We start from the raw sequence: 14,566 nt of genomic DNA, 5'->3' as shown, positions 1-14,566 counted from the left end.
GCACTTGCGTTTTCTCTCTCTCTCTCTCAAACAAATAAAAAAAAAAAACAAAAAACCAAAACTTAAAAAATGTAAAAAAAACCCCTGAAATCTTAAGATTAAACATGAAGGAATGAAGAAAGATGTATTAGGCAAATACAAATAATATGAAATCAGGAGTTATGATCTGGATACTAGGCAAGGCAACATTCAGACCAGAAAGCTTTAAGACAGAGAAATATAAATGCCAAACCCACAGCAACTATGACCACACAAAGAAAGGAATTAATTCAAATAACCTCTGAATATGCACTCTGACCATATATGGCCTTAGTGAAATATATTCTAAGCACACACACACACACACACACACACACACGCACACACACACACACACACAAAATACAAACCAAACTGCAAAGGCTTGAATATCACTAAGTTTTTTGGTTGTTTTTTTTTCTTTTTCTTTTTTTTTTTTTTTTTTTGGTGGTTGTTACTGGCAACAGTGTTGGTATAGTAATTCTGAAACTATTTTTGCAGACTCAACTGAGTTCAGGAATACAAGGAGATTTGTGAACACTTTCATATACATAGGAAATAAAATAATTTTGGAAAGTCACAAGTATCTTCTAGCCCTGGCCTAACAGGAGTGGCTAGAAAACACAGTTTTTTAAAAAGTACACAAATAGTTGCACAGTAATTTGAATCTACTTAATATTGAACTGTATGCTTAAAAATGGTTAAGATGGAAAGTTTCATGTTATGTATATTTTACTATGTGGCAGGCACTAAGTCAGGATATTGACATATATCAGCCCTAACTTGAGACTATCCCTGGAAGAAGGGTATTGTTATTTGCCTTTCAGAGATGACTAAACTGAGGCCCAGAGATGGGAATAATGTCACACAAGATCAAAAAGAAGTAACAGAGACTAGACTTGACTATGGGTCTCTTTAATCCCAAAGCTTATATGCTCTTTCCACCATAACCAACTGACTTTTCAAAAAGAATATTAACAATTAAGTTTTACTTTATTTTAAAGGCAGGGACATATACTAATTTTGTAATTGTTGCATATTTGTTGTTACTGAGTAGTGACAGTGGCAGTTTTAAGTAGTTTTACCAAGAATTCACCAGACAGGAAATAATTCCAGAGGAAAGGTGTTTGGTCTCTTAGATAGTAACATCTGTCCTTACTAAGGATTATTATCACAGGTCATATCCTCTGCATGAAAAATATAGAACCTAACAACTCAAGATGGAAGAGATTCAAATCTAAGTTATATGTCTAATCTGTGTTTAAATACAGTTTTCGGGACACCTGACTGGCTCAGTCAGTAGAGTATGCAACACTTGATCTCAGAGTTGTGAGTTTAAGACCCACACTGGGTTTAGAGATTACTTAAAAATAAAATCTTAAACAAATAAATAAAATTTTAAATTTTTAAATAGTGTAAAAAAACGTTAAGTCTAATTGAAATATATTTTCGGGCCAGCATGCATTAGCAACATTATGTTCAGAAGCAAAAGCAGTGACTCCTAAGTGCTCATCAGCATGTGGTGGCCCTGTTATCCCTGGGAATTGCCGTTTAGTAAGTTCAGAGACCACAAGAACCTAAGTTCTGTTAGTACAAGGTAATTAAAAAATATCTTCACAATTACATTGCTCAAGAAACCCTTTCAAGAAGATGGAGAAATTAAAAAAGCAAACCACTGAATATCATTACATAATAATACTGTTATACAGTATTTACAAACTATGTCTTAAAATGCATGATAAATATTAAATAGTATAAATGTATTTATGAATCTAGAAATAGTTATGTAGGGTGTGAAATACATCATAATGCCACCAACATCCAAACCTGACAGTCCATGGATAAGAACTAGTGTAGTGATAATAACTAGAAGAGAACAAATTAAATTCTAGAACAAATTTAATAACTAGAAGAGAACAAATTAAATTCTAGAACAAATTTAATAACTAGAAGAGAACAAATTTAATTCCTGGAATGTGATAAATTATAGTAATCTTTATTTATTTATTTATTTATTTATTTATTTATTTTTTAATGTTTATTTATTTTTGAGACAGAGAGCATGAATGGAGGAGGGTCAGAGAGAGAGGGAGACACAGAATCTGAAACAGGCTCCAGGCTCTGAGCTGTCAGCACAGAGCCTGATGCGGGGCTTGAACTCATGAACCGCGAGATCATGACCTGAGCCGAAGTCGGCCACCTAACCGACTGAGCCACCCAGGTGCCCCATTATAGTAATCTTTAAATATACATGCCAAAGTGCTTCCATAAGTAAAAATCCTTACGTAAATGTAAAGAAGCTGAAAGACAAAAATATCAGTCATGATCCATGCCACAGTTCAAAGAGGTATTAAAGTCTGGATAGTAGCCAAGACAAAAGAGAAACATTTGAAGAATTTTATTTCAAAAAGATAATCATACAAATACTTAGCATAATAATAACTTATATTAATGCCTACTATGGTATAATGGTCAAAAAAGTAAGCCCTTGAGAAGTTTTCTTGTTTTGTTTTGTTTTTGAGAAAGAGGAGCAAGTGAGTGAGGGGCAGAGAGAGAGAGAGAGAGAGAGAGAGAAGAGAGAAGCAGGGCTCACTTGCGGCTAATGGTTTACCCGAAGCAAGGTTCAAGCTCACCAGATGTAGGACTTGAACTCACAGACTGCGAGATCATGAACTGATGATCTCATCAGATGCTTAACAACTGAGCCACCTAGGCACCCAAGAAAAGTTCATTATATCAGAGCATTCAGAGGTGCTTCTCATGCAAAACTCCTTTCAGCATATATTACATATTTGACAAGTGATTTAAAGGAGAAACAATTAAAAACTGACAGTAAATATGAGTAGCATGTCTTCTAGCTGTAAATTGTGTCCTTTCCCAACAAATAAAAGAAATCCAATCTGTAAATTATTCATTAAAATTATTTCCTTTATATGTCACTACAAATTAAAAAGGGTTTTACTGACAAATGTATTCTCTTTCCTGGCAGAGTTGTTCCTTTCCATCCCTGTCCCACCTATCCTTATGTGGTAGCTTTACTATTCAAGTCCACCATCAGCAAAGCTTGGGCCTTGAATTTGTACCTGTTCATATATTGTTACCAATCAGGGAAGAGAGAAGTACAGAAAGACTAAGTGTTTAGAAGTTTCGATAGCAATTTGACAGGGTAATTTCATGTATGTTGAATCTAAAAATAAGATATTTGGAAAAAATACATAGTACATAGTATAGTATAAGTACATATAGATTTATATATTTTTTAAATTAAGGATTACTGTGGTATAATTTACATACAGTAAAATTCAACTTTTTTGGGTGCCCCTCTAAAGTTATCCCTTCTCCTAATGCCCAGTCCCTGGCAACCACAGATTTGATTTCTCTTCTTCCAATTTTGCCTTTTCTATTGTTTCACATAAATGGATAATAAACTATGTAGCATTTGTGTCTGGCATCTTCCACTTCACATAGTGCTTTTAAGATTCAGTCATGTTGTTGCATATATCAATAATTTGTTCCTTTATATTGCTAGTAGTATTCTGTCTGAATTTATCAAAATGTTTATCCATTCACCAGTTGGTAGATTTCTGGGTTCTTTTCAATCTTGGGTGACTATGAATAAAGTTGCTATAAGCATTTATGTACAAGTCATTTTTTGGAAATGAACATCCAAATGTTCTAGCACCATTTTTTTGAAATGACTATCCATCCTTTTTCCATTGAATTATCTTGGCATTGTTCTTAAAAATCAACTGACTTTATATCTGTGGGTCTATTTCTACACCTGTATTCTCTTCCACAGATATATGTCTACCTTTACACAGTGTTACCTTATCTTGATTCCTATGCCTTTACAGTAAATCTTGAAATGAAGCAAGTCCTCCAAATTTGTTCTTTTTCAAAACTGTTTTGGCTATTATACTTCTTGCACCTTTCCATAAAAAATTTAAAATCACCTGTCAATTCTGCAAAAAGCCTCCTGGGATTTTAATTGAAATTGCATGGATTCTATAGATTGCTTTGAGGAAAACAGGTATTTTAACATTGTCTTCTGATGAGTGAAATTTAGTCTATGTCTCTACTTCCTTAGGTCTTCTTTAATCTCTTTCACCAATGTCTGCAATTTTCACTGTAAAAATATGGAATATATTTTGCTAGATTTATCCTTAAACATTTCATATTTGTGGATACTATTATAAGTAGTATGTTTTATTCTAGTTTTTAATTGCTCATTGGTAGCATACAGAAATACAATTAGTTTTTTACGCCAACCTTGCATCCTATAACCTTTTAAAACTTATTAGTTCTAACACCATTTTCATTGATTCTTTAAGATCCTCTATGTAAACACACATTTATACAGAGAGACAGTTTTAACTTCTTCCTTTCTAAACTGAATGTCTTTCATTTCTTTTTCTTGTATTACTAAATTGACTAAGACTTCCACTACAATACTGATTAGAAGTAGACTGGACATCCTTGACTTGCTCCCATGCTTAAATGGAAGACATTCAGTCTTTCATCATTAAGCATGAAATGTTTCTTGTAGGTTTTTCATAGATAACATATAAATAGGCAGATGGACTTCTCTTCCTGTTTGCTGACAATTTTTATCATTATTTTGTCCAATATGTTTTCTGCATCTATTGAGATGTTTTCTCATTTATTCCTTAATACTGTGAATTACATTAATTGATTTTCAAATGTTATAATAACTTTACACTCCTGGATGATCTCCAATTGGTTATAATGTATAATCTTTTTAATATACTGCTGGATTTAATTTACTAAAGTATTGCTAAGAATTTTCATGTCTGGATGGCTCAGTTGGTAGAACATGCGACTGTTGGTCTTAGGGTTATGAGTTCAAGTCCTACGTTGGGCACAGAGCCTACTTAAAAAAAAAAAAAAAGAATTTTCATGTCTTATGTTCGTGGGGGATATCATTCTGTAATTTTATTTTCCTATAACGTCTTGGTCAAGGTTTGGTGTTTCCATGGAATATTTTGTTCCTATCCTTTTCACTTACTTATATGTTTGAATTTAAAGTCAGTTTCTGGAGTTAAGATGGCAGACATGCAGGGGGACCAGGATTTCCCTCAAACACAGTTGTATTGAGGTTAGAACACTTGGAACACCTAAGAAATCTATCTGCAGAATGACAGAAAAATCTCCATAGGTGGAGAGAGACAGCCTGGCGGGACAGAGGTGTGTGTATGCAAATTGGGGGAGATAAAACAGCATATCAGAGGCACACTGGAAGAGAACAGTCCCCTCCGTTGAGTACTGTGGAAAGAGAGTATACTGCACCCCCCCACCCCGCCCTGCAAGGACAAAAGACCCTGCAGGCACCAGCCATATTGACAGGGCAGAGTGGCACCATCCCACCACTTGGTCCCCACGGTGTGGGATCCTTTAAGACATCGGGTCTTGAATCCCAGCCAAGTGCCTAGGAGGCACAGGAAACTGGAGCAAGGCAAACTGACTGCCCACGCCACTCTGTGAGGAACAGTGTGGTTTGAGACACCTGGTCTAGGGAGGGAGACTGCGGTGTCACCATTTTTCTCCCCATCACCAACACTGTGGGGCTTTAGGGAACAGCACAGTGGCCCCCAGTGCGGGCAGTACCAGCCTACCCCAAACCCCACCCCTCTGTGCCTGGCACTTGCTTATCTCCTGGAGCGGGACTGACACTGAGGGAACAGACAGCCTCTCCTCCCAACCAGCACAGACACCAGTCCCAGGCACCAACAGACAACTGTCCTGTGGTTTTGTATGTTAGTCTGTTCTCTCTTTCTCTCTCTCTTTTGCCTCTTTTCTTTCCTTCTCTTCTCTTTTCTCTTTTTCTTTCTACCCTCTTCTTTTTTTCCCTTTGGGATCAGGCCCATAGTTTCTGATTTGATTTTTAGTCAATTCTTATTAAATACATAAATATTTTTTTCTTTCTTTCTCTGCTTTGTCTGTTTAATTGGGCATTTTTACTTTATTCTTTTACCCCTTTTCTATATTTCCTTCTTCTTATTTTCCATTCCCTCTCTCTCTGGATTAAGCCTTATAGTTTCTTTGATTCTCTGCTTGGTCTTTTTTGTTGCCCCTTTTTATTCTTCTCTTTGTGTGGGATCATGTCCCCTGCCCTTTCCTTTCTTCCAGGGTTACTTCAATGAACAAATCAAAGCACACCTGGTGGAAGGTCTAAACAATCCACCACTACAAGTAAGGAGAAGCTTTGTAGAAGACTGACCAGTGGGATAAAGCAGTAAAATACGCAACAAAAGAGTGCAAGAAACACACTCTAAAAACACTCGCTGGGGGCGCCTGGGTGGCTCAGTCGGTTGAGCCTCTGACTTCAGCTCAGGTCACGATCTCGCGATCTCGCGGTCCGTGAGTTTGAGCCCCGCGTTGGGCTCTGGGCTGATGGCTCAGAGCCTGGAGCCTGCTTCCGATTCTGTGTCTCCCTCTCTCTCTGCTCCTCCCCGTTCATGCTCTGTCTCTCTCTCTGTCTCAAAAATAAATAAACGTTAAAAAAAAAAATTTTAAAAACACTTGCTGAAGTGCCAGGCCCTGGAGAGTCTATGACCCCTTTTTAATATAGTAGTTCTCACAGGTGCAGGACACACAACAAGCTATTAAAACAAGACAGAAACCTAGCCAAAATAACAAAACGGTAGAATTCTCCTCAAAATAAATTCCAAGAAGAAATGTTAACGAATTGCTCAAAACAGATATAAACAATATATCTGAATAAGAATTTAGAATAACAGTCATAAGACTAATAGCCAGGCTTGAAAAAAGCACAAGACAGCAGAGAATCTACTACTGCAGAGATCAAAGACTTAAAAAATAGTCACAATGAATTAAGAAATGCTATAAAAGAGATGCAAAATAAACCAGAGGCACTGACAAGGAGGATGGGAGAAGCAGTGGAGAGAACAGGTGAAACAGAAGATAAACTTATGGAAAAAGATAAACTTCCTTTTCCTTCCTGGAAAAGGAAGAGAAAGGAAATGACTAGACCATGAGGGGAGAATTAGAGACCTAAGCGATTCAATGAAATGAAATAATATTCGTATCATAGGAATTCCAGAAGAAGAAGAAGAGAGAGAAAGGGGGAGAAGGTTTATTTGAACAAATTATAGCTGAGAACTTCCCTAATCTGGGGAAAGAAACAGGCATCCAAGTCCAAGAGGCACAGAGAACTCCCTTCCAAATCCACAAAAGCAGGTCAACACCATGACATATCATAGTGAAACTGGCAAGTTACAAAGAGAAAGAGAGAATTCTAAAAGCAGCAAGGGACAAACGGGCCTTAACCTACAAGGGTAGACACATAAGGGTAGTAGCAGACCTGTCCACTGAAACTTGGCAGGCCAGAAGGGAGTGGCAGAAAATAGTCAATATGCTGAATAGGAAAAATATGCAGCCAAGCATCCTTTATCCAGCAAGGTTCTCATTCAGAATAGGAGAGATAAAGGCTTCTCAGACAAATAAAAACTGAAGGAGTTCACGACCACTAAACCAGCCCGCAGGAGATCCTAAGGGGGAATCTGGGAGTGGAATGCTGCTAAGACTACAAAGGGCCAGAGACATCACCACAAGCACAAAACCTACAGATAACACAATGACACTAAATCCATGTCTTTCAATAGTCACTCTGAGTGAAAATGGACTAAATGCCCCAATCAAAAGACATAGGGTATCGGAATGGATTAAAAAAACGAAGATCCATCTCTATGCTGCCTATAAGAGACTAATTTTAGACCTGAGGACACCTGTAGATTGAAAGTGAGTGAACAGAGAACCATCTATCATGCTACTGGATGGCAAAAGAAAGCTGGAGTAGCCATACCTATATCAGACAAACTTGATTTTAAAACAAAGACTGTTAGCAGGAAATAAAAAAGGGCATTATATTATAATTAAAGGGTTTATCCATCAAGAAGAGCTAACAATTGTAAATGTTTATGCCCCCAATGTGGAAGAAGCCAAATATATAAATCAATTAATCACAAACGTAAATAAATGTTTAGATAACAATACTGTGATTACAGGTGACTTTAATACTCCACTTAGAGCAATGGACAGATAATCTAGGCAGAAAATCAATAAGGAAACAACGGCTCTGAATGACACATTGGACCAGATGGACTTAACAGATATATTCAGAACTTTTCATCCAAAAGCAGCAGAATACACATTCTTCTCGAGTACAAATGGAACATTCTCCAAAATAGATTACATACTGGGTCACAAAACAGCCCTCAACAAATATAAAAGGATTGAGATCATACCATACATATTTTCAGATCACAACGCTATGAAACTTGAAATCAACCACAAGAAAAATTTGGAAAGCCCGCAAATTCATGGAAGTTAAAGAACATCCTACTAAAGAATGAATGGGTCAACCATGAAATTAAAGAAGAAATTAAAAAATATATGGAAGCAAATGAAAATGAAAACACAACAGTCCAAACCCTTTAGGATGCAGCAAAGGTGGTCCTAAGAGGAAAATACGTTGCAATTCAGGCCTATCTCAAGAAGCAAGAAAGGTCCCAAATACATAACCTAACCTCACACCTAAAGAAACTAGAAAGGCAGCAGCAAAGAAAGCCCAAAGCCAGCAGAAGAAGAGAAATAATAAAGATTTGAACAGAAATAAACAATGTAGAATCCAAAAAAACAAACAAACAAACAAAAAAACAAACCCAAAACAAAACAAACAGTAGAGCACATCAATGAATCTAAGAGCTGGTTTTCTGCAAGAATAAACAAAATTGATAAACCACTAGCCAGACTTCTAAAAAAGAAAAGAGAAAGGACCCAAATAAATATAATCATGAATAAAAGAGATCACAACCAACACTAGAGAAATACAATTATCAGAGAATACTATGAAAAATTATATGCCAACAAACTGCACAATCTGGAAGAAATGGACAAATTCCTGACTCTCACACACTACCAACACTCAAGAAAACTTGAACACACCCATAACCAGAAAAGAAATTGAATCAGTTATCAAAAATATGCCAACAAATAAGAGTCCTGGGCCAGATGGCTTCCCAGGGACTTTCTACCAGACATTTAAAGCAGAGTTAATACCTATTCTTCTCAAGCTGTTCCAAAAAATAAAAATGGAAGAAAAGCTTCCAGACTCATTCTATGAAGCCAGCATTACCTTGATTTCCAAACCAGAAAAAGACCCCACACTAAAAAGGAGAATTATAGGCCAATAGCCCTGATGAACATGGATGCAAAAATTCTCAACAAGATACTAGCAAATCAAATCCAACAGTATATTAAAAGAATTATTCACCAAGATCAAGTGGGATTCATTCTTGGGCTACAGGGCTGGTTCAATGTTTATAAATCAATAAACGTGACACATCACATTAGTAGAAGAAAGAATACGAACCATACGATCCTGTCAATAGATGCAGAAAAAGCAGTTGACAAAACATAGCATCCTTTCTTAATAAAAACCCTCAAGAAAGTTGGGATAGAAGGAACATATCTTGATGTCATAAATGCCATATATGAAAGGCCCATAGCTAACATCATCCTCAATGGGGAAAACCAAGAGCTTTCCCCCTGAGATCAGGAACATGACAGGGATGTCTACTCTCACCACTGTTGTTTAACATAGTGTTGGAAGTCCTAGCATCAGCAATCAGACAACAAAATGCAATAAGAGGCATTCCAAACAGGCAGGGAAGTCAAATTTACACTCTTCGCAGGTGACATGATACTCTACACCAAAAAGCTGCTAGAGCTGATACATGAATTCAGCAAAGTCACAGAATATGACATCAATGTACAGAAACTGGCTGCATTTCTATACACCAATAATGAAGCAACAAAAGAGGTATCATGGAATCAATCCCATTTACAATTGCACCAACAACATAAAATACCTAGGAATAAATCTAACCAAAGAGGTAAAAGATCTATATGCTGAAAACTATGAAAGTTTATGAAAGAAACTGAAGAAGACACAAAGAAATGGAAAAACATTCCATGCGCATGGATTGGAAGAACAAATATTGTTAAAATGTTGGTACTGCCCAAAGCAATCTATGCATTCAATACAATCTCATTCAAAATAGCACTAGCATTCTTCACAGAGCTAGAGCAAACAATCCTAAAACTTGTATGGAACCACAAAAGGCCCCAAATAGCCAAAGTAATGTCGAAAAAGAAAACCAAAGCTGGAGGCATCACAGTCCTTGGCTTTATAAAGCTGTAATCAACAAGACTGTATGGTACTGGCACAAAAAAAGACACACAGACCAATGGAACAGAACACAGAACCGAGAAATGGACCCACAAATATATGGCCAACTAATCTTAGACAAAGTAGGAAAGAATATCCATGGAAAAAAGACAGCACTGGGTGTTGTATTAGTAATGAATCACAGGAATCTACTCCTGAAGCCAAGACTATACTGTATGTTAGCTAACCTGACAATATAAATCAATCAATCAATCAATCAGTCAGTCAGTTTCTTGAAGAGAGCATTTAGTTGAGTCTTACTTTTCTATCAAATCTGACAATCACTGCCTTTTAATTATTTACATGCTATTAATGTAATTATTGATATGGTTGAATTTGGATCTACCATCTTGCTAACTGCATTCTGTTTGTCCCATCTACTATTCTGTTTCCTTTTTCTTCTCTTCCTGCCTCCTTTTGTATTATTTCTTATAGTTCCATTTTATCTCTACACCTGGTTTATTAGTTATGCACTCTTTTATTTTCTAGTGGCTGTTCTAGAGTTTACATCTTTAACTTATTACAGTCTGCCTTCAAATAATATTATACCATTTCATGTGTAGAGATGGCCTTCAGTGTCTGTAAGGCCATGACAGTTGATCTGGGTAGTGGCCTTGTTGTTATCTTTACCTTCAATGCACCAAAGATTTCAAATTTGGTCACTGTTGAGTCGCCACAATTTTGTGCATCTAGATGGGGGTTGCAGTGCAATGCTGGAAGATCATTCTCAGTGTTTTTACTCTACCTTCAGCTTTCAGCAGTCACTGCACACCCACACCACAGGGGGTGTCTCTTTCCATACTCCTGCACCTTCCCCAGTGGCAGACTGCTAGTTACCAGGTGTTAGGCTTATTTGGGAGCCAGATTGGTTCTTGGGTCTCCTGGTCTGAAGCAGGGTTTGTGAACCCGCTTTTTGGTGGGATGGGCTGGAAAGCTGTAAGCCTCTCTGTCCCTCCAGCCTGGTGGCAGCAGAACCCTGCCATGTATCTGTGGTGGTCCTTGGGCAGGAGGAATTGTTCTGTCCCATTTCCCAAGGAAATGGATGCTTTGCCTTGGTTCAGGATCCTGGACCTGATGAGTGTTTCCTGCCCTTCCATCAGGAGAAAAAGGCTTTTGCTTCTACCCTTTCCCCAGAAGCAGCACCATTTTGCCTGGCTCCTGTGGGAGGGAAGGAAGGTGCTCTAACCTCTTCCTGAAGTACAGTGTTTTTTGTTTTGTTTTGTTTTGATCTGTTTTCCTGCTCTATCCCTCCCGTAAGAGGCCCTGGGTTGGAGACTTGTGGAGAAGGGCTTGCAGGAGAGAACTCCCTTTGTGTTTGGATGTGAGTTATTCTACACTGACATGCTAGCTCATGCTTGGAGATCAAGGAATTTTAAAAACTTTAGTCATTTTTCCTTATTTGCTTCTATGGCAGCCACCTCTTCCTCTCATGTTCTGTCAAAAGTGAACATCATCTCTCCTCAGATGGGCCTGTCACACTTTAGAATTAATTCCCTTGATTTCCTTGTAAATTCAGCTCTCTGATATGTTCAAGGAAAGTTATCATTTTTGTGGGCTATCTGGATTTTTCTTGTTAGGATGGGAGTGACATGCTCTTATACCTTTCCACACTCTGGAAGGGGAAGAAGAACTTAGGCTTATGTTCTGTATGTCTTTGCTTTTTTATTTCATTTTTTAAGATAATTTTTATAGGGGCACCTGGGTGGCTCAGTTGGTTGAGCATCTGACTTCAGCTCAGGTTATGATCTCATGGTTGGTGAGTTTGAGCCCCACGTTGGGCTCTGTGATGACAGCTCAGAGCCTGGAGCCTGCTTCAGATTCTGTGTCTCCCTCTCTCTGCCCCTCCCCCACTCACACTCTGTCTCTCAAAAATGAATAAACATTAAAAAAGTTTTTTTAAGTTATTGTATTTTATAAAAACATTGCTTTGTGGGACACCCGGGTGGCTCAGTCAGTTAAGATTCTGACTCTTGGTTTCAGCTCAGGTCATGATCTCGTGGTTTGTGAGTTCAAGCTCTGCACTGACAGCTCAGAGACTGCTTGGGATTCTCTCTCTCTTTCTCTCTCTCTGTCTGCCCCTTCCCTGCTCATGCACATGTGTGCGCTCTTTCTCTCTCTCTCAATAAACTTTTAAAAAGTATTGCTTTGTGATGAATTGAAAAAGACAAAACTGGTCCCTCATCACAGTGTAAAAAGCCCTGTTTCAGTGCATAAAGTATAGTAATGACAAGATCGTCCAACCTATGGTTGCCATAACTGAACTATTTAGCTATAGAACATTTCTTTTGGAACTTATGACACATTTATGGATAGCAAAAAGATTCATACTAATTCACATCTAGCAGAGAGTAAGGTACTAGGAGTGATTAAGCAAATATTTTCACTTTAAAAAGTTTATTCTATCTAGCCTATCATATAGCACTGCTAATCTTCTCCCTTTCTAAAACTAGATTCAAAGCATTTGTTCAAATTTTCCCTGATGTAAGGGTAAATTTTTAAGGAATACTTCAAAATGTCCCAGATTTTCTCTGGAAAAGGCATATCAAAATAAACTACAAATCCTGCCAACCAGCAAAGGTGCTAACTAAATGGAGACATAATGAGAAGAGAAAGTAGCCTTGAAGATATTTAGGAAACTATATCTCTAATTTCCCACTGATAAAGAGTTTAGAAGCAATAATTATTTTAAGTATGATCTCATATCACTTTGATTATGAACTTATCACTTTCGTGCTCTTTTGTTTATCTTCCCCAACAAAATAGCAAACACCTGAAGAATAGTGCTGTATTCATCTTTGTACTTCTCAGTGTCTAGTTCAGTGCCTGGCACATAGCAGGCTCTTAATGAATATATACAGAGTGAATGTACATCAAGTGAAATGAATAGATCTGGTAATGGTTCCACCTAGCTTTTTCTTGTGTCTTTTTCCTATGGGCTATATCCTCTCATCTCCTCCCTTTCTTTTTTTTTTGCAAGTGCATAAAATTAGATCTCAGAGAATCTATACACACCAGCATCTGTCCTTATACCCACTGCTGTTTGAAGACTCTGCTGGCAGTCCTATATGCCTGATCAGCTGGCCTCACATCTATAACAGTAGCATTAGGGCTGAGATAGTTCTAGCTCTGTCCTTTTTTGGATGACCCAGCAGCCTACTTGGTGGTCAGCCTTTGTAGCCAGAGAAGTTTCTCATAATCACCTCAGGGCCTGAATGAATGGATTTCTGTCTGACCTGCCTACTTTTCCTCCTCAGTTGTCATATGCCACCAGTGACTCACATACCTCAACCCCTAAACCTTTTGGAGTCACAAACAGGCACATCATTTTATGTTAATATATTTTATTATTCAGTTTTCCACATGCTGTGATCACCTTCTATTAGGACAGATAAGGAGAATGCCATTGAAAGGAGAAATTATGCTATTTTTCTTTTTGAATCTTTTAAATTTCCTAACAGTAATATGCCCACAGTAGATACACATTATTGAATACGCATATACTTTAGTTTTTCATTTCTTTGTCCCAAAACCTCATTTTTACTTCCTCATACACTTCCAGGGGGATGCTAATGTGTGTCTTGATGAATGTTAACTGATAATACCTGATAAGACCAAACATACCTTGTAGTTCAATAAGGTTCATATTTTTTCATACATAATCACATATTAACTAATGTCATTATTCCTATAGATTTTAAAGAAAAGAAACTCTTACCCAGCCTTAGCAACACTTATGGTTTGTTGCTCCATTGCCTCATGGATACTGGTTCTATCATGCTCTTTGAGACTGTTAAACTCATCGATACAGCAAAGGCCCGCATCTGCAAGTACTAATGCTCCAGCCTCCAAATTCCATTCTCCTGAGTCTTTCACAGCAGTTACCGTCAGACCTAAGGAAACAAGCAAGCTATGTCAGCTTTTATTTTCAAAAGCATATCTTATATCTCTGAGGGCGAAGTACCTATATTTTAAAGGGAAGGGTATAGAGTCAACACTTTTATTTCTATTCTGTATAGAATGGATGGCATCAGACAGAGAGCTGGTAGTTCCCAAGGGTAGGCAGGTGGGAGGATGGGCAAAGCAAATGAAGGGAATTAAGAAGTGTGAAATTATTTGTAAGTCACAGCATGTAAAGTACAGCATAAGGAATATAGTCAATAATAGTGTGATAACTTTGTATGGTGACAGATGGTAACTAGACTTATGGTGAACATTTCATGATGTATATAAATGTCAAATCACTATGTTGTACATTTGAGACAAATACAATATGGTATG

General features: G+C 37.5%; 1 protein-coding gene across 6 annotated transcripts in view; it reads right to left on the bottom strand.

Moving 5' to 3' along the window:
- MCM9 (minichromosome maintenance 9 homologous recombination repair factor) overlaps nt 1-14,566 on the bottom strand; it is a 111,538-nt gene that overhangs the window by 31,374 nt on the left and 65,598 nt on the right. For all 6 annotated transcript variants that reach the window (XR_008298372.1, XM_027057007.2, XM_027057008.2 and 3 more), the window contains one exon: nt 14,004-14,178. Coding sequence is in view for 5 of the 6 variants with exons in the window: in XM_027057007.2 (XP_026912808.2) it covers nt 14,004-14,178 (175 nt within the window). In the remaining variant the exon portion in view is untranslated. The remainder of the gene's footprint in view (nt 1-14,003; nt 14,179-14,566) is intronic.

Source organism: Acinonyx jubatus, chromosome B2 (assembly GCF_027475565.1).
Source record: "Acinonyx jubatus isolate Ajub_Pintada_27869175 chromosome B2, VMU_Ajub_asm_v1.0, whole genome shotgun sequence".
Classification (NCBI taxonomy): domain Eukaryota; kingdom Metazoa; phylum Chordata; class Mammalia; order Carnivora; family Felidae; genus Acinonyx; species Acinonyx jubatus.
The sequence above is the reverse complement of the archived record's forward strand: the minus strand, read 5'-3'. Positions and strand labels throughout refer to the sequence as shown.